Source organism: Tilletiaria anomala, assembly GCF_000711695.1.
Source record: "Tilletiaria anomala UBC 951 chromosome Unknown K437scaffold_23, whole genome shotgun sequence".
Classification (NCBI taxonomy): Eukaryota; Fungi; Basidiomycota; class Exobasidiomycetes; order Georgefischeriales; family Tilletiariaceae; genus Tilletiaria; species Tilletiaria anomala.
Window position 1 is genome coordinate 13,740 of NW_013546999.1, and position 19,075 is coordinate 32,814.

Sequence of the window (19,075 nt, forward strand, 5' to 3'; positions counted from 1 at the left end):
GCGAAAAGGCCTTCCACCACTGCTGCGCGGGGCTGACCTGTGCCGCTGCAGCTGCGGATGGGGGCTGTGACTGCGACGACTCGAAGACATGCTCGTGCTCGCCCAGTGGCCACGAGTTGCGCAGGAGCTGCTGCCACCACCGCAAGAGCGCCTCCACTTTTGCGAGATCAGGCGAGACGCCCGTGTCGGGTCGCACGCAGTGGTGCAAGAACTCGAGCACGCGCGCTACGTCCCCTTCGCGCGGGCCATAAGCTCTGAATGCACGGAACCATGCGGCGATGAACGCACGCACGTTTTCTGTGCTCGACGCGCCCTTGAGCGTAGACTGGCCCTCGCCCATCTGCGCGCGTTTGACCGCGGCGAGTGCAGACGCAGGGTCGGTCAGCCCGATGCGCTGCGTCTCGGCAGCACGCTTCTCTGCTCTCGTCATGTCTGAAGTCTTGCTCGCTGGCTTGGCGCGTGCTTTTTTGGACTTTTGCACAGCGGCAGTCTGCTCGCGGATGAGCTCCCTTTGCAGATGTGCCGGCAGCGCTCGATAGTACTCCGCATCGACGCCGAGCTCTCGCAGATCTGTGTCTTTGAGCATGTCAGGGTTCATGATCCACAGCGTGACCTGGTCAATCACGGGTTGATTCTTCTTGAGCGGAGAAACCAGCTTGTGCTTTGGCAGGGTCTTGTTAGGGCTCGCAGCTGCTGGCTTCTTCCGAGGAGACTTGGTCGCAACGCGCAGCGGAAGCATAGGTGGACGAGGCCCGAGGTTATTCCGACTAACTTCCGCCAGTTCACGCAGAATTTCTTTGCGCAGGCTTTCGGGTAGCTCATCCAGGGTTGCTGAATCGATCTGAGATGCAGTTAGCGTCACGTCACTTCGCACTGGGGGCTGATCGCGTCTGCGTTCCGCGTCGCTTGCTTTATCAGCTGCTTTTTTGTCCATCGCGGCTTTCAGCTGCGCCCGCATCGTTTCAGGCATCTCGGCAAGTACATCTTGGTCCATTTGCGTGGGCACCATATACTGCGCGTCCACGGGCGCTCGCGATTGGGGTTCCATGCGATCATATTCGACCTCGAGTTGCGCAAGCTCTTCTTCAGCTCCTGGCGCCGGAGAGAGTGATCGGCGCTGAAATGACACCAGCGAGGGCCCCGGGAGGAGGGGTGTTTCGGCTTCATCCCATGCACCTTCGTCGAAACGCACCGTTTTGGGTGCTTGGGCGGCGCCGTCGCTGGTGTTGCTTTTGCTTGGCAGCTTTTCGCCTTGCAGCACAGGCCATGTCGCATCCCTCTTATCGGAGCCGAACATGAGCAATGACTGCCCGTCCTTGGGGACGAGAGGCAGGTGGGCACCGGGAGTCGTGGAAGTGAGATCCTGCAGACTGATGCCGATTCCTCTGAGCTCGCGGGGATCGGCATTGAGAGCTTTAATCAACGACCACGCGGTACGCTTGATCTGCGCGGGGTCGTGCGTCGAGCTAGAAAGTTTGGCACTCTTATTGTATGTTTGGCAGACGCCATGACCCAGGAATTTCGGCGCTTCTACTGGCGCGTCCTTCGCCCTGACCATAACGGCGACTTGCACTTTGCGCCCGGCGAGCTTGGCTTTTTCCATGCGGCCGGCGACTTCCGCAGCGAGATTCTGCACAAATGTCTCCGCCTCGCCCTGATCTTGGAAGCGCATGGCGTAATTGACAGCGGCACCGATACTGCGCCTGACGCGCGCACCTTCTAGCTTGTCTCGCTCTTTTCCGTGCAGCTTGTTCCAGTACTGCGCCCCCTTCTCGCGCCCGAAAACGCGACGAAAGTCGGACTCCTTAGCTTTGAACAGCAACTCTGAGATGGTGACACAGCCAAATTCCTTCTTGCACGCCTCGCGAGCGCTCCATCCGATACCGTGGAGGTCGTCGATATCGAGATCCGCCAAGAATGTCGGCACATCCTTGTCGAGCAAGTGGAAAGAGCCGCCGGGCTTGGCTTTGCGAGTCGCCAGCCTTGCCAAAAGGACATTCGATCCGATGCCGATGCTAGCTTCCGTGCGCGTCTTGCTGCGAATCTCGTCACGCAGCGCCTCGGCGAGCTGCCTCTCCCCCGTCCAAGAGTCTCCCTGACTACTGACATAGTGCCTGTACTTTTCGAGTAGTTGCGCCTCTTGGCGAACGTTTCCGTTTCGCAGCTCTTCGAGAAGGAAGCTGACATCGATCAGCGCCTCGTCAACGCTGACTGCTTCGATGGCGTCTGAGTGCGCCAGGAGGATGGTGTAGAGCTGGATGCTGATATTGTTGTATGCATCAAATTCGTATGGGATAGAGTGCACCTCTGCGCACTTCGTGTGAGCTTGTCCTAAGCTCATACCATTGCGGATGCCGAACGAGCGCGCGACGTAATTGCATGATGCGATCTCAGACGTGCTTGTCCTTTGGACAGGGACCGTTCTCTGATCACCGTCGGTACTGTACATCTGCCCTTGCCGATGACAGACGACGACCGGCTTAGCGTTTAGCTCTGGACGATCACGTAAACCAACGCTGACGAAGAAGCTGTCGAACTGATGAGAGCACAGACGGAGGAACGAATAATCGGCGTGAACAAGGTGAGCTCCTGTCTCGGCTCCCACCCGCAATAGCTTACATCGATGTGCATGATGACCCTTTTGACACCCTTGGGGAGCTCAGGACTTCCCATTACCCTACCAGATTCGCGGAGCGCGTCTTCGACCATATCTTTCATCTGCATCTTCCAACTGCTGAGGTGGTGCAACCTGCTCTTTTCAAAATACCCGCTCAGGAAGTCCCCGCTGGATGCAGTGTTGCGCTCACGCCACGAAGGCGACGCGAGCAGGCGTGCGGCGTGCCCATTGGATGGATGTGAGGTGTAAGGCGCGTTATCGACCACGAGACGCGCAGCCGCAACAGGCAAAGAGGGGTTTGTGCCGATGACTGTGTAAGGCTGCGTGGTGCCTACTGGGGTTTGAGCAGCTGCAGATATCATAATCCCCACTTTGGACGAGCTCTCCGCACCTCTCGCCCAGATGTCGAGCAGCTTTTTCTGAGCGGTGCTCTTTCCCCATGGCGACGTATTGTTCTTGTCCGCAAGCGCGGTTGGGGGCAGGAACGGGTCCGCCTTACCCTTCTCAGGTGTAACAGGAGCTTCCAGTCGGTTTCCATCTTGTGAAGCCAGCTCTTTATGCGCTCTTAACGAAGTCACATTTATCCGCGTCAACTTGCTACTCCACTGGCTACCTTGGTTCTTAGCAGCTTCCTTGCTCTGCACTTTCATCTTGTTCCAGCGCTCCAATTCAGGTCCATTCTCCGCCTCGACTCGATAGCGCCTCCAATCCATTCGTCTGCCTTCTCTGATTGAGTCGAGAATCCATGATTCATTGACGACCTTGTAGTCTTTGAACTCGATGCGTTTCTTCGGTGTCAACGACGAAGCGATGATGTGCGTCACGGTGCCCTTGGTGTCGAGATAGGCCATGAAATCACCGCCATGCAGAACAATGAGACGGCGCAGCTCTAAATAGGGTGGCTGAGTAAGGCCGTTAATGTAGATACAGCAACCTTTGAATACTTGGGGATGCTCCTTGTCAATCTCAGCGATATCAGCTAACGGCTTCGAGCTGCTCTCTTCTGCATCTTTGACCGCCAGTGACCCCAGGGCTCGCTGCTGATATTTCAGGAGCATGCGTTCTTCTTGCAGTAAAGCACTTTCCTGAACCTTGAGCTTTTGTCGTTTATGACGCATGTATGTCGCAAAGTCCCCAAAGGCGACAGCTTCGTACGCTTCCGAGTCGAGGTAGGCATCTTGGCGATCAGCTTTGGCGCCTACAGATCCTGTGATTTGGTCATCATACTGCCGTGCATGTCCGTTGCCACCTGACGCAAGGCCAAATGACGATTGGGAAACAGCCGAAGGAGACGAGCTTCCGTCGTGCTCCACTGCGTCTGGAGCTCGCCGCGAGGACTTCGCCTCTGATGGCTCGGGTGTGAATAGCCTGTCCATATTCGCGTCCACATCCATCATGTTGTGGAAATCATCGCTATTAGTACCTTGAAGGGCAGCGGCCTCTTCATGTCGACCGATGGCATGGTCAAATAGCGGATCATCGCCCAAGCACGAAGCATTGGAAGTGACAGGCTCTCGTTCGCCCGACGGTGAAGGCGACTCGGCCCGCCGCCGTTTCTCAGCCCGGCGAGAATCGCTTCCCTCTGGCATTTCAACCGAGTGCTTGCAAAGGGGGGTCTCTTCACATCCTACTGGTCTTCATTAATTGCCTCGCACCCTTCTTGGCCACCGTTTACGAAACCTGCTGATCCGCGTGGTGTGATCTTCGGGCCGGGAGAATGCATAAAGCTCCAACAGCCATGGTGCCAACTCGGCAAGCCCTTTCAGCAAAAGAGTCATCGACCGGCTCACAGCATTTGTGATGCTACCCTCGCCCATCAAGAGCATACTTCGATGGAGTGCAATAGGATAGGTGATTTCGAAGGCTGCAATCAAAATGAAATAACGAACAACCGCTGAGCTCCACAGCTGTCTCTCGGCCGCCAGCGCGCCAGCTCTCGTTTTCGTCGGCGAGAACGTGCTTCTCGGGTCACGGTTTGGCGATTGTACCATTGAACCACTGCAGGCCGCTGAGCAATCTTCGTAAAAGATGGGATGATCACGCCCGAAGACAAGGAAACAACAACTGTCTCGAACATTTTGCAGGCAATCCCCGCTCTTTTTTTGTCAGCGTCGTCGACACGTCTTGACAAGCATTTGCAATCGGTAGTGTCATTGAACCTTGCAACAACTTGGCGATGATCTTGACGGGGGGATAGGTGGCTTTCTTTCATTATCCTCTAGTCATCCAACGAACGTCCATGTTTGGGTTGAGCACCTCGTGAGAATCCGAAAAAGGCTACTGCTTGATATTGTTCCTGCCCGCTAAGCCCTGAGCACAACGTCCGATATCGCTCGAGGTCCGCCTAGTCACTCCGTCGAGCCGACCGACTCTGAGCCAACTTGACCAGCTTCAGTCAGCCTCTTGATCGGTTCTCCATTCTCAGTATCCAAATTCCAACCTCAGTCAGAAGCGACCTCGCCAGAGCAAGTTTGGTAGAGATGGAAGGCGGAATTAGCAACACGACTCCATCAGCGAGTGCGGCTGCGCCCAGCGCGACGTCCTCGGGGTCTAAAGAGGACATACCCAGGATCGGTACGTGACTGTAATAGCGGACGCTGGACTACGGTACTGAAACCTGATTGACGAGACCACTTCTTGGATGGGCCACTTCTCTGATGATATTAGGTGGTTCCTTCTGGACATTTCTGGGAATCGTAATCGGCGCTGCTGTTTTTTTGACCGTGGTCGCGGGCATAGGCTTTCTAATGTAAGTCGCTTCAGACATAGTGCGAGAGCTCGTAAATCTTCATTTGTGCTCTGCCCACTCTCTCCCTACATCTGACTTTTTTATGGGCCTATTGTTCCAAAGACTCCGCCACAACCGTCGCAGGCGCATCACACGTCGAGCAGGACGCGGCGACAACCTCTTTGCGTCTCACCCGACGCCCTTCGTGCCCGGCCAGCGGCGGTTTGCACTCCTGCGCGACTCTGCCGGTCCAGACCTAAATGAAAATGATCCTTTCGTCGCGACGAGTCCGCGCGTAAGCGGGACGTTCGGCGGCTACGGAAGAGGGGCTGAGAGCCACGGTAGCAGCGGGTACGACTACGACGACGTAGCTGCGGATGGAGGCCCTACACATGAGACGGACGCTGCTTTTGGAGGGTATAGTCGCTATGCGGGCTACGATGATGCGTACAACAGTTACGATGTACATGGGCTTCCCAGTGGCGCCGGTGAAGCGCATGCTGGTCAAGGAGGGCAACACACAATCTCACATACGGCGCAAAGCTCAATGGTTACTGCAACGAATACCATCGCTGATGAGCCGAAAATGCCTGAGCCACGAGTCCCGGGGACGTAAGCTATTCGTTATTAGTGCGATGGTAGAGAATGGCTCCGTTGCATTTGGATCAGTCACGCCCTCTTCCTGTTCGCCTCAATGCATTCTGGAGATGCTGTGCCCACTGTACAAATAGCACTACTTCATGCTCCTGTATTCCTTTCCACTTGTTTCCCTCGCAACGTGCAACTACATCAAACCATGGCCAATCACCGATGACGACATTTTGCACAAGCCACGATTGTGGCGCGTTCAACACGTTCGTTTACAGTCAAGCAACCTCGCGCGTGTGGCTTGGCGATTCATCACTGCACATTGGCGATGTTCCATCCATCAACAAGCAAAAACGCATACACGCTGGCGCGCCCTGACCTGTCAGTTGAATCTCCCCCTGCACATCCTATTGACTGGAGGCGCACCATGGTCGGCTTCAGACTGCGCGCGGTCTCCTTGGCTGCTTCGCTTCTTGCCTTCTGCGAGCGCGAAGCAGAGACTCGTATGTCTGCAGAGTGACAAAATCGATCGCTGTGAGAACTTTCACCCAGAACGCCAGAGCTTATTACATCTGCATTGTGGACGGGCTTGAAGTCATCGCTCTCGGTGAGTAGCGAAGGCGGCAAGGTCGGGTGCTTCCCACGTTAGGCCACTTCGAGATGCAAGGGAAGAAATCAGAGTAGATGCAAGCTGGTCCGGCTGACTGACTTGCCGCAAGCAAGTAGGGGGCCGGGCTCTCTTGCGATGAGCTCTGCTTCGATCGGGTAGAATGCACCGTTTGCAATTGCGGTTCCAGATTCGGCTCCATGCCTCGAGGGCAACGCATGTAGATCAAGAGGCCAGTTCTGGAAGTAGCTTGGTTCATGTTTGAAAGTTCTCTCATCATGGCTTTTAGCCCTGCGCTTACTGGCGTTGTTGCGGTTGCTCGGCCCTCGCTGTTTCGCACCCTCTCCTTGATCATCTGCCCCATAGAGGCGTATTCTCGCCTAAATGACTATCGAAGCGGACGACCCATGAGCTCTTGTGCGCCGCTCCTCCAGCGCTACGGATCCAGCCTTGCTCCTGCTGCTATCCGGCTCCAAGGCAAGGAATTGCTCCGCCATGCCAATCGCGCTGGTATCCTCGACGTCGTTCTCGTTACCTTGCTTCAACACTGCTGGTATGCCTTTTAGTCCTGCTCCGTCGCATGCACTCTTTGCACGGGCATCGACGTCACCATCACCATCATTAGGCAGATTTATGTCCATCCCTTCGCCCGTGCTGAAGGCGAACCGCGCAGTCTGGCCCCTCCAGACGCGATCCATGATGGGCTGCTGCTGCGAAGGGCTGCCAGAGAGCACCGGCATGGCCTCTTCGTGTTTGGGCTTGTCTGCTTTCAAAGAAGTGATAATGATGGATGCTGGGCTGAAGCCTTCCGATTCCTGCGTCGCCTCGTCCTCCCCGTCCTTGCTGTCTTCTCTTACAGGCTCGATCGATGCATCATCGGTTGCTGCATTGAATTCAATGTGTAGCGGGAGATCGTCTTCGATTTGCGGAAGGCCGCACAGGGAACCTTCTGACTTCAGTGGGCTGTCCTTTTCTTCTACAGCAGATCCCATGGGTTGAAAAGTCGTTCCCACCGGACAAATGTTCGATACCGGAGTGCATTCGCCTTTGCTGCCGTCGTCGGTGTTTCCTGTGCCATTGTAGTCGCCCTTGCCGGAAGACCGAGTGCTGCCATCGATCGCTTCGTTGCTTTTGCGCTGAAGTTGAACCCACGAGTAGAGCTCTTCTTCGTTTCTTGGTATAAATGGCGGTAGGCCACGAGCAGCGTTTCCAGCCTCGCACTCATCTTCCGACTCCCAATCGATGCTGTCCATCAGCTCGAAAAGTTCCGGCTTGTCTTGCAAGAAAGCCAGCTGGTCTTCGACAGTGCTGAACAGGGTCCACGCACCCCCAACGAACATGGGTGCAAACGGCACGGGTCGATGTGCATATATCGAGTTGTCATGACCCTTCATAATGCTCTCGAGGCTGACGCTCGTAACGGGTAGCCGACGAATACGGCCGGGTAGCACTTCGCGTCGCATGGGTGCCTCTAGGTGGGCTGGGTGCGCGTTGGCGGACTGATGTTGGCGGAGCGACTCGGCTGCACGCTTGGCAACGTTGGAAAGGTAGACGCGCGAGGAAGGGAGAAAGCCTCCAGGAAATACCATGCCTGCTCCTACTGGGTGAGCCCAACTAGGCAGAGAGGGGAAGGCACGGAGCCGCATATTGTTGCTGCCACCCGCGACGCCTTCGCCCAGCCGCGGCCCGCTGGTTGCGATCAGGAATTCGGGAAAGGAGATGACACCGTCTTTCATCGCTTCCAAGAGCAGCTTCTCTGTCTCGGACCCCGGCGCAGCTGGGATAGCCATGCTAAGGTGGGGAAAGACATTTGCAAGGCTGGTCAAGGCTCGAAGGTACGCCTCCCAGATGTCGTCTGTTGCTTGTTCGTCTCCGAATTGCGGTTTGCGGGGCGTAACGCGATGATCGGGATATCCTGCATCCTCGGCCGTGTCCGAAACCGCAGAATCATCGCCTCCGAGATAGGCGGTGAGATTGGGCCTGCCTCCTGCTAGGGCGATGCGAGTGGCGTGTGCGCGGAATGACTGTGCGATCTCATCTACAGCTCTTGTGTCTGGCACAGGCGAAGGCGAACGCAGTCGTCGACGCCGAACGCGCCGTATGTTGACCTGCAAGAGCTTGTCGACCTTGGCAGCAAAATTGGCTGATATGTCTGCCAATGTATGCGCACCGTCACCATTGGTTAGGATGGTGTCGCCGGCGCTCTCGTGCTCCTCGTCCGCTTCACCCAGACACTGCTTTGCCCCAAATACCTGGACGATGGCCTCCCGCTGTCGGTCGTAGGGCGCCTTGCGATCCCTCTTTCGCTTAAGCCCCGACATGCTCGCGGTGCGCACTCATACGCTGATGACCGGCTATCCGGTCGATCTGGGCGGGTGTACTGCACATCTTACTTCTGCTCGCATCATGCAGGCAGCGGCTGGTCACTGCATAGCATCCCGTCTCCATGTGGCTCACGATCTCCAGAAACCAACAGTGATGTATTTCTTTTAGCATGCTGGGCAGAAAGAATGAAATGCGCGGCAACCACGATGGCGCGACGCGTGGAAAGTCTCATTTTGTTGAACGGGAGACTCACAAAAGGCAAACAAGCGACCGCATCGATTGACAGACTCCTCACTTTTTCACGACTGCGACCTTTTTCAAGGTTGCTGCATGCCATGCAGTCGAAGTGCATTGCCAGCACTGCGCACTCTCCCTTGCAGAAGCAGGTTTGAAATCATGAGCGTCACCGCCGGCCTCGACTACCTGGAAGATGGCTTCAGCGCGTCGTCGGTGACAATGCTGCGCCTACGCCAGATCCTCTTCGAAAACGGCATCGTCCTTCCATCCACGGCACGCAAGGCTGACCTGGTCGACGCATTCGGCGTACACATCGTCCCACAGCGCGAGAAACTTCGCAGGCGCAAGCTAAAAGATGGCAGCGCTAAAGCCGATGGGACAGGCATACAGGACATGCGGGACGGCGCCGATGGCGTGCACACCATCGCTGCTTCGCCTGCTGCGTACTCCAAAAGGCGGCAAACAGTGAACGAGGGCGGCAGTGAAAGCGAAAGTGGCACAACAGAGAGCAGGATTAGCATGGACAGGCCTAGGGGAAGGAAGGGTTCGCGCGTCGCCAGTGCGGCCAAAGACATTGATCACCCAGCCTCTTCGCCTTCGAGAAAGTCCCCAACACGATCTCGGTCGTCATCGCCCCGCAAGCGAGAGAAGCCGAACGAACCGAAGTCGATTTTAAGCAACATCAGTGATCGAGAAGACTCTGGAAGCGACAAGAAGAAAATGAAGAGCCAGAGCGTCAAGCGGCGGACCAGCGTCACTTTTAATCCGGATATCAAATATCATGATGATGACGGCGACATTAGCAACTTTTCCACCGCGAATCCCTTCCAGAGCGGCAGTCCAGCGCCAGGGTCGGGAACGATGCCTCGAAAGGTGAGCGGGCTTTTACCACGCTACGAAGTCTTCAGAATTAGTCAACTGACCTACGTGATACGCACATGCTTAACAAAAGTCTGCTCCCGCGCGCGTGCGTGCGGGTGGGACACCCGCGCATTCGCCACGTGCTGCAGCTCCTGGTATTGAAACGAGCTCGTCTTCGTCGTCTGCTTCTGCGGTCAAGGCACTGCCAGTTCTGCGCAACTTTATGGATCCCCTCATCGCGGCGAGCACCCCGCCGCGCGCTGTCGGCCAGGTCGTACGTCGCATTGTGTCGGCCGGCAGCGCTGTGGCGGGGAGCGTCACTGGGCGGGTGAGCCCGGCGGAAGCAAGCGAAGAAGAGACAGGCGAGGAAGATGACGAGGGTGGAGATGAATATCAGGACGAAGAGGACGATGCAGCTGGCGGTGGCGCAGAAGACTCGATGGCGACAACTGTGGACTCGAGCTTCGACGTCAATACCGATCCTAGTCCATCCATCCACGCACTCCGCGAGAAGCGCAAGCGACAGGGCGGAAGGTCAAGCTTGTCGCATGAGACCACCAACCTCTGGAAAGGTGACTCACCCATGAATAGCAAGAGCCGGAGAGGCGGCCATAGTGTCTTTAGCCACGCGGGTAAAAACACACGCGGAGCAGCAGCAGCAAGAGCTGAGGAACGATGGGCAAGATTGCAGCGCCTCGGCCTCTGCTTCATTGCGTTGTACAGCCTCTTCGTCTTTTACGTCGCAACGCTCGAGACGCGTACCATTGGCTTCTGCGATACAGGAAGCAATACCAACAGCGCACTGGCTTCACAGCAGGCGTTGCGCCAGGCAGCCCAAGCAGCTGCACATGGCACAGGGGGTGGCCTCAACCAGGAAGGAGATGACCAGCTTCTCAACGTTACGCTCTCTTCCTTTGTACCAGATCGCTGGCTCCCACAGACGTGTACCCCATGTCCGGCCCACGCTGATTGCCGAGACGGAGCGTTTGTGCGCTGCAGCACCTCCGACTTTCTCCTCTCCGCATCGCTCACCAGCAAGGTACCCGTGTTACGCTCGTTCGCGCCGTTAAGCTGGCTCGCGCCTACTTGCATGCCGGACACGCACAAGCTCGTCCTAGCGCTGGAGCTCGGTTCAGAGCTGGAGCGCGTCCTCGCTGATTGGCACGGCCAAGTCCTGTGCGGGTATCAGTCGCCACATGAAGCCATCGCGGATGGAAAGCTGTCCGCCGCCAAGGACCGCGAAGAGGCGGGTGCGCTGCCGGCCGTCCTGCTGAAGGCTGATCTGCACGCGCGCATGGACCGCGACATGGTGGATGATGAGTACTTTGAGCAGCTGTGGACCATGGCGCTGGGCGAGTACGAGAAGAGCAGCGAGGTGAAGCGCTTGCGGCCCACCTTCAACAGTACGGCAAGGGGAGCTGTCGGAGCGGTGCTGGGCGAGGAGTCCAGCGTCTCCGTGCTGGTCGACAATGATGAGCAGGATCTGCTGTACGCACCGCGCGCCATCATGTCGCTCAGCTGCTCTGTGAGTCTGCGCGTGCATTCCTTCCTGCGGCGCTTTCGCCTGTTCGGCCTGCTGCTTGTTGCGCTGCTCGGCCTGTTGGACTGGACGCGGCGGCACTGGGCTCAGCGCGCGAGCGAGTCGAAGCGAATCGCTGAGCTGGTGCAGATCGCGCTCGAGCACCTGCAGGAGCAGGAGTACAACCATGCGGTACATCCGGTGCTGCACCCGGAGCCATTCTTGGCGACGGCGCAGCTGCGCGACCACGTGCTCGCTAGCGAGCACTCGACCAAGGCGCGCAAACGCCTCTGGGCCAAGGTCAGCAGGGTCGTCGAGGAGAACGCCAACGTCCGCACGCGTCAGGCACAGCGGCGTGGCGAGTGGGCGCGGGTATGGGAGTGGATCGGAGGTGGCGCCGGCACTTGTGCCCAGAGGAGCGGCGCGGCGAGCCCGGTACCGATACCAAGCGTAGCAGCATCAGCGGCAGCGGTGCCGGAGATGGCAGAAAAGAAGAGTGGATGAATTCGGCATGGAAGGAGAGCGCAGAAGGGATTGGGGGGAGAGGGTGCTGGGCAGCCCGCGAGCACGACCCCCCCCTGGGCTGGCTCGGCTTTTGCCAGAATGCTCGTCTTATTCTGCTACGTCTGTATTGTACCTATCACACAAGCGACAATGATACCCACGAACGTACTCACTCCTTCTGTGCCACTAATTTGCATGCGAGTCAACTGCTGAACGAAGCAGGGTAGACACGATGAGGAACACTAGGTAGGGAGACACAGATCATTGTGCATTCATTGAGCGCAGGGTCGAATGCGGCCATCTAGTAGCTTGTCTTGTGGAACAGGGGGGTAGGTGCTGAACAAATGCGATTATGAACACGTAGCTGCTGCCAGGTGGTAACGCCGAAAGGAAAGACATCCAAGGGCGAAAGTGCACATAAAGAATACGCGTGTTCAAAAGAGAGAGAAAGGCAAGACCCCAGATGGGGAAAGAGTCCTGGTCGTCGTCGTCCTTGTCGGTGCGCCGGGTTTGGTCTAAAGTCTCATTAGATAATCTGGCGTGCGCGAGAATGGCGCGCGCCATGAGATGATTATTTTGTTCATCAAATTTGAAACGTCTCGCATTGTCCGTTGATGCCAGCGTTTTGTAGTGAGCGATGTTTAGTGCAATCCATGAAGCAGATGGACAAGCGATGCGTACACAACATTAGTTGTCAGGTCAGATGAACGGAGAGCCGGGGCAACAGCTGCTGCTGTTGCTGCCGCTCACGAAAGGAGCACGCCGGCAGCAGCGCTGAGGAGGGAGATGACGAGGGCGCCGACGCCGAGCGCGGGTGAAGCGACGCCTGCGCCCGCGTGGCCTCCCCTGCTGGCGCCGCTGATCGATCCGAGGGTGGGGTTGCTTCCGACGTTGCTGCCTGCTGCGCTCGGGGAGCTGACGCCTGATGCGTAGTAGATGCTCGTGCCAGTGGCCGCCCGCGCCGGCTGGCGCGTGTACTGCCCCGGGATGCCGGTGGTGTCACCACCGGCGCCAACGCTTTGGGCGGAGGGTGACGCGGTGGCCATCACGAGGTCGCCGGTGGTCGCAGCAGTCTGGGCGGAGCTGCCCTTGAGGCTGGCGAAGCCGACGCTTGGCGGGTTGGCGCGGTAGACGGAGAAGACGTTCTTGAGGAAGGCATCGCCAATAATGTATGGGGGCGCGGAGTTACCCGTGTCGATGCCAAAGACGGAGCCGAGACAGTAACTGCCAGCGTTGTCGACGGCGCCTGCGGAGAAGTCCAGTGGGTTGACTGAGTAGTGCTGCCCGCCAAAGGTGAAGGTGAGCTTGATGGTCGAGCTGCAAGGGTACGCGTAGTAGCCCTGGCCCAACTCCGAGACCGGCTGAGCGCCCTCGATGGACGTGTAGAGCGACGAGGCGATTTGCATCGGCACAGCAATCAGCGTTGTGCCCGTGTCGATCGCGGCGATCTTGTTCGGATATATGGGCGAGCCGTTGAGCGCGATAGAGTCGAGCAGAATGGCCCAGTAGCCGAACGGCTGAATCTGAGTGGGGATGCCGACGTAGTTGATCGAGCCCGAGTACTGGTTCGAGTCGATCTCACCAAGTGTGAAGACACCGCCGGGCGACTGCTGCGTCGCGGTCGTCACCTGCTGATTCCGCGCAAGCTGGAACGTGAATGCGTTCGTAGGCAACTTGTTCTGCTTGGCCAGCACCTGCCAGAACGGCGTGACGCCGGCGGCGCTGAGCTCTTGGAAGCCCATGCCCATGAGGCCAGAGGCGGGCGCATCGATCGTGTTGTCCGCTAGATCGGTCGCCACGCCGAAACTCTGCGAGGCGACGGAATATCCGGCAAGGGAGATCGTGTCGGCGGCCATGTGGCCCTGCACGGCACCTTGGCCGTAAGTCACCGTGAATGGCTGGGAAGAGCTTTGGTATGAGCTGGAGGTGCCCTCGTTGAACTTGGCCAGGCCGTTGCAGTTGGTTGACGTGCACTCGCTCGCGGCGACCCTGAGGGCACAGAACAAAGGAAGCAAGTGTTTCACGTTAGCCAGGGTGCCTCTGTGAACATCCGGAGTCATCTCTCTCGGTAGCATCACTCACCAAAGATCAGCGCTACCGGTATCTAGGACAATGGCAAGGTTCTGTGCTGGCGTGCCAAACGAGACCTGAGCAAAGTAGTAGCTGCGCGAGGGTGCGTTGCAGAAGCCAGGCCGGAGCACGTCAGGACGTTGGGTCTATTCAAACTCCTGGTCGCAACTCACGTGTCCGGGCCGACATCGGTGAGACCGACAATCTGCCTCTTCTGGGAACGGCTATAGGTGGCGTTGGCGTCGAACGCATGGCTCCATTTGTTGATGATGTAGTCCTTTTGGCTCTTGGCGTGGGCAAAGACCTGTTCCGGGGTGCGACCGGCACGTTTGTTGAGTGCCTGGTGCTTGTCGTACTTGTAGAGCGGAAAGGAGATGGAGCGCTTGCTGATGTTGCCGCTGCTGTTGCTGCTGCCAGTGCTGTCTCGCTTGGCGAGGGGGCCCGCTGCTGGCAGCTCTGCTGCAGGGTGTACGACTGCCGCTGATGCACAGCCGATGGCAGAGAGCGCGGCGAGCGTGAGAGCAGAAGTGTGCATGGTGAGCGAACTGGGTGAAGCTGCTCAGCAGCCCGCTAATGCGGTTCTAGTGCTTTTGCAGTGGAGCAGGTTCTGGTTGTGATGCTCCGGCTGGAGATGGGTAGAGGTATATAAAATGCCCGGCGACGATTGAGATTGGGTTGAGAATGGGGGGATGCTGCTGAGCGTGATGTTGTTAGATTCGGAGTGGGCCGACCATTAGGCACAGAGAGAGCGGGAGAGCAAGATGATAAATTGACGATGCGATGATGATGATCAGGAGGATGACGGAATATGTGCCGTGCTGTGCCTAATAGTGTGTGAGTGCGGTTGTTGATCACACTTCTTCCATGCCCTGGCGGCACTGCTGACTCAACTTCACCACATGCAGAAGGGGCAGTGCCGCAACAGCAGACTCTTGTGCTCCGACATATTCCATTCACAGTGGCCGCGTCCGGGCACCCCAAGAGTCAGTTGAGCGGCTGGGCACTGTGCCACACCGTCCTTGCTCAATGGTGTGCTGGGGCTGACGTTCATCATCGGGCTGTGGGCCACTCTTAGCGTGGCACCTTTTGTGCACGTTGGAGCACTGAGTTGTGCGGTGTCGACTGAATGTGCCCTTCAGTCGAGCAGTGCACATGTGAGAGCTAGTTTCGGGTCTTTACATGTGTGCATTCTACGCTCTCTGATGTACTGCAGACTCGATCAGCATCCTCGCTTTCGCAGTGATCCAGTGCGCTGTGGAGTTCATCCTCCTCCATCCTTTTCGTCTGCTTTATTGATCACAGGCATCGCATCCTTGCCTCATGCTTGTCGCTTGACGTTCATCCCATTCTCCGCGTTGCCACCGGCGATAACTAAAATACATGCATGCACTCTCACAGCCCTACCCGTCCGGAACCAGAAAGCCAACCATCGTGCTGTCGATCATTGCCTCGATGTTGACCCACGAGTGCGTGAGCATGAACAGGCGCGTCCCATCCCTTCCCGCGACGCGCATCAGCTCCTTGACACCGCCCGGGTGATACCGCAGGTAGGGCGTGATGTTGTACACTTTGCCATGGAAAGCGGACCACGCGTCCTCGGCGTTAGCGTGCGCCTTGAGCTCTGTGGGTGTGATCTTACGCAACTGCGTGATTCCGCCCTGCATTGGTGTTGTGTCAAAAGGAAGAAGGGGGAGAAGAAGCAGAGGCCCGGCAGGGTGAGAATCAACACCATGGAAGACATTGTGGAAGCATTTTCTTGCGCGTCCTCACTCTCAAGTCACTGCTGCTCTTCAGCCGCGCCCAGTCAAGCGGCCCGTATCCCGGCTCAAGAACGACCTTCTTCCTTCCGCTACCGGGCGCAATGCCTGTCCCGCTTCTGACAACGAGGCCGCTGCTCGCTGACGCCTGCGTTGGAGGTGCCCGCAGCGATGCCGCCAACGATGAATGCACAGGAAGAGATGCGCCGGATGCGCCGCCAACGCCTGCTGGCGCTGAGTTTGCGGTCGTTCGAGGCGGCGGCATGAGACCGCCACCGCCTACCCCTGCAGGTACCGCCAGCCCTCCTTCTAGGGTGCTCCGCGTTGCGGGCGCCTTTGGGGCCGTTGATGTTCCTGCCGGAGTGTCTATTGATGGCGTGGCTGATGCCTGTGAGGATGGCACACCTAAGACCTCGCGTAGCGATGCCAATCTAGTCGACGAAGGTGAAGCGAATGGTGGCGGTGATGATGATGATGACGCGGCCGCCGCTCCGTTGATATCCTGATCGAGCTGGGCAGGCGATGAATTCCACCCAGGTTTGGAGACAGTAACACTCGGTCCCGATGCGAGTTCTGGTGCGAGTGCCGGCGCTCGGCTACTGGAAGCGGACAAAGAGTTCACATTTCCCGCGAGACTCCGCTGCGGCCCATTAAGCGCAGGGAAAGCTGGCGGCTCGTCATCGATCTCATCTGGTACGGCGCGAACTAGAGGGTCATGATTCTCGCTTCTTGTTTTGCTTGAAGTAAGGCCTTCCAGGGGGAGGCCTGCTTTGGCTGTCGACGTGTGTTTACGGCCCATGCGGCTGCTCCCAGCGAGTGATTCGCCATTTGTCTCACTTGCATCTATGCGCAGCTCAGGAAGGCAGTCGACCGCATCTTCGAAGTGATCGTCGTCGTCATCCTCCGCTGCGTCTCGGGCGAATGAGCCTTCTCTATCCATCTTCTCCGAATTCCGAGCGCTCTAAGACGCCAAATTTGCTGCTTGAGGTGGCGCCAGGCGCTGTATGCGCTGCCCCCGGAGTCAAATGTAGTATGGGACGTCTAATGGTGACTCTTGGTGAGAGCGTTCGAAGCCGGTTGCTCGCGGTCTGCCACGCGCCAGATGTAGGGTTTATGTCTCAGCGGAAACTACGCTCAAAGCCTCATCATTCCGACCTTTTTGAAAGGCTTCAGACTTCCAGGAGGTCGAATTAGCGCCAGGCATCAAATATCAAGCCAGAAGTTTCAAGCTGAATGTTGCACCCAGTTTCAATTGATGGCGCGTACTGCCTGTTCACTCACTGTTCTGCCTGTTACTCTCAAAAGGCACTAATTAAATGCGCTGGTGCCCGCCGTCGGAAAGCATTTACATAAGATATTGGGCGCTCGCCTCTCGGTCTTTGTGAGCAGTGTGACTATGAGAGTTTGATGGACGTGCTTAGTCTATAAGACGGAATAGGGTCTGGCGACCAGACTGCAGTGGTGTGAGGGAGCCGTTTGGCGCTGGGCACTCGAACCCTCTTCCGTTGCCTGCCGACGCAGAAGCCACAGAAAAGTGATCGGACAAATGATTCGTTCGGTAGCAAGGCCGGCCATATAACTCACTCGGCCGCACATTAACAGCAAAAGAGTGCCGGGGGAGGGGGGATGCGGTCAGGTTGCAGATTCATTTGCCGAGGTCAGAGAGCCTTGTGAGCGGTTGTCTCTTCCCAACCACAGCATGACGCTGAGAAGTGCTGCGATGACACGGGACGGGAACCGGAAGAGCGAAGAAACCATTCCTTTAAATGAAGCCCCGCGATGCCACACCCCTGAGCTACAGCTGCGACGACTGTCCCACGTACCTGATACTGTATCATCTGGACGCATATATACTCAAACTCGATACTTTTGATCGTTTGCGTCGCACCGCCGTTCCCCTGTCTCCGTCCACGCTCTCGCCTTGCGTTTTGAGCTGCTGTTGCGGTGTGACTGAAACCACGTTCTTTATTTCGGCGAGATGTTCTCCATTACGGTCGCGCTCGGCGTCGGCGCCTTGCTCGCCCCTAGGGTCCTGGCAGATGTATGGAACTTGAGCACTACATACCAAGGCAGCGAGTTTATGGCCAATTTTGACTACTGGGGCGACACGAACGCCACTGCCAAGGATCCCAGCAATGGTCTCGTCAAGTATGTTGGTAAATCGGCAGCACAGTCGTCCAACGTGACTTATGTAGACAGCAAGGGCCTCTTCCACCTGCAGGTGGACACGACGGAAGTGTAATTAGAAGGTCGTCCAAGCGTTCGCATGTCTTCAAAGCAGACCCTTGAGGACGGTATTTTCGTCATATGAGCCGATCCACAGGTGGCCAAGAACAACCATGGCGCGGTACTGATGCCAGCCCCTTTCTTCTTCAGCGATGTCACGCATGTTCCCACTGGATGCTCGGTCTGTGAGTCGAAACCCCATCGCGCGCAGTTTTCCGTCGGCGTTGACACACTGCCACCTCTCACAGGGCCCGCATTCTGGTTGGTCAACCCGGACACCGCCAGTTATCCAAAGGGCGGCGAATTTGACATTCTAGAGAATGCGAATGACCAATTCCACGGAAACCTTGTCTGTGCACACCGGCGGCGATTGCGTTCTGACGACTTCGAAACAGCAACAGAGCGGTATCACATCCTACGCGAACTGTACAGTCGACTATTCGACCGGTAACAACGGTTGCAGAGTCGAAATGAATCAGGCCACTATCACCGGGAGCAGCGCAGTTGTACCAACATGGGGCACCGAATTGAATCAAGCCGGCGGCGGTGTTTTTGCTACTGAGCGGTCGATGGGGTCAGCAGGCCACGGTGTGTGCGTCTGGTACTGGCCGCAGTCCAGCGTGCCCACCGATCTGAAAGTCGGCAGCCAGTCTGTCGATCCGTCAACGTGGGGCACGCCCGCGGTGGACATGCCGATCGCTAACATATGCCATTCGAATTTCGGGCAGCAGAGCTTGGTGCTGGATATCACGCCGTGCGGCGACTGGGCAGGAAGTACGTACAACCAGAGCGGCTGCAACCTTCAGTACACCGCTTGCTCTTACCAGGTGGGGTACAACGGCTCCAGCTACAACCAATCGTACTGGGGGATCAACGACGTGCGAGTCTTTGGCACAGGAGGTAATGCCAATGCTGCCATCTCGCCCAACACGGCCACGGAAAGTGCAAGCGCCGCAGCCCACCTTCACGTCGGGGTCGGCGCACTTGGCGCCGTTCTCTGTGCGGGATTCGTCGTCTCTTGGCTTATCTAGATAGT

The 19,075-nt window shown here is 57.3% G+C and overlaps 7 protein-coding genes across 7 annotated transcripts; 3 read left to right on the forward strand and 4 right to left on the reverse strand.

Moving 5' to 3' along the window:
* Positions 1–391: 391 nt before the first annotated feature.
* Positions 392–3,837, reverse strand: K437DRAFT_212733 (DNA/RNA polymerase; the record flags this gene model as incomplete). The annotated part of the gene is made up of 2 exons (XM_013388754.1): positions 392–2,536; positions 2,620–3,837. Coding segments are annotated over 2 exons (3,363 nt in total), but the record flags the coding sequence as incomplete, so codon positions are not given.
* A 1,308-nt stretch (positions 3,838–5,145) lies between these two features.
* Positions 5,146–6,148, forward strand: K437DRAFT_255391 (uncharacterized protein). Its single transcript, XM_013388755.1, has 2 exons — positions 5,146–5,191; positions 5,285–6,148. The coding sequence occupies exon 2, from the start codon at positions 5,449–5,451 to the stop codon at positions 5,959–5,961; it is 513 nt and encodes a 170-aa protein (XP_013244209.1). The 5' UTR covers positions 5,146–5,191; positions 5,285–5,448; the 3' UTR covers positions 5,962–6,148.
* Positions 6,149–6,920: 772 nt separating this feature from the next.
* On the reverse strand, positions 6,921–8,861 carry K437DRAFT_262138 (uncharacterized protein; the record flags this gene model as incomplete). The annotated part of the gene is made up of 1 exon (XM_013388756.1): positions 6,921–8,861. One exon carries the CDS (start codon positions 8,859–8,861, stop codon positions 6,921–6,923), a length of 1,941 nt encoding a protein of 646 aa, XP_013244210.1.
* Positions 8,862–9,176: 315 nt separating this feature from the next.
* On the forward strand, positions 9,177–12,145 carry K437DRAFT_255393 (uncharacterized protein). The gene is made up of 2 exons (XM_013388757.1): positions 9,177–9,975; positions 10,055–12,145. Exons 1-2 carry the CDS (start codon positions 9,262–9,264, stop codon positions 11,984–11,986), a joined length of 2,646 nt encoding a protein of 881 aa, XP_013244211.1. The 5' UTR covers positions 9,177–9,261; the 3' UTR covers positions 11,987–12,145.
* An 854-nt stretch (positions 12,146–12,999) lies between these two features.
* On the reverse strand, positions 13,000–14,151 carry K437DRAFT_208369 (acid protease; the record flags this gene model as incomplete). Its single annotated transcript, XM_013388758.1, has 2 exons — positions 13,000–13,975; positions 14,069–14,151. Coding segments are annotated over 2 exons (1,059 nt in total), but the record flags the coding sequence as incomplete, so codon positions are not given.
* Positions 14,152–15,456: 1,305 nt separating this feature from the next.
* K437DRAFT_277999 (cytochrome b5) lies at positions 15,457–16,078 on the reverse strand (the record flags this gene model as incomplete). Its single annotated transcript, XM_013388759.1, has 2 exons — positions 15,457–15,714; positions 15,827–16,078. The coding sequence occupies 2 exons, from the start codon at positions 16,076–16,078 to the stop codon at positions 15,457–15,459; spliced, it is 510 nt and encodes a 169-aa protein (XP_013244213.1).
* Positions 16,079–17,456: 1,378 nt separating this feature from the next.
* On the forward strand, positions 17,457–19,070 carry K437DRAFT_293789 (glycoside hydrolase family 16 protein; the record flags this gene model as incomplete). Its single annotated transcript, XM_013388760.1, has 4 exons — positions 17,457–18,034; positions 18,137–18,224; positions 18,288–18,388; positions 18,435–19,070. The coding sequence occupies exons 1-4, from the start codon at positions 17,792–17,794 to the stop codon at positions 19,068–19,070; spliced, it is 1,068 nt and encodes a 355-aa protein (XP_013244214.1). The 5' UTR covers positions 17,457–17,791.
* Positions 19,071–19,075: the final 5 nt, after the last annotated feature.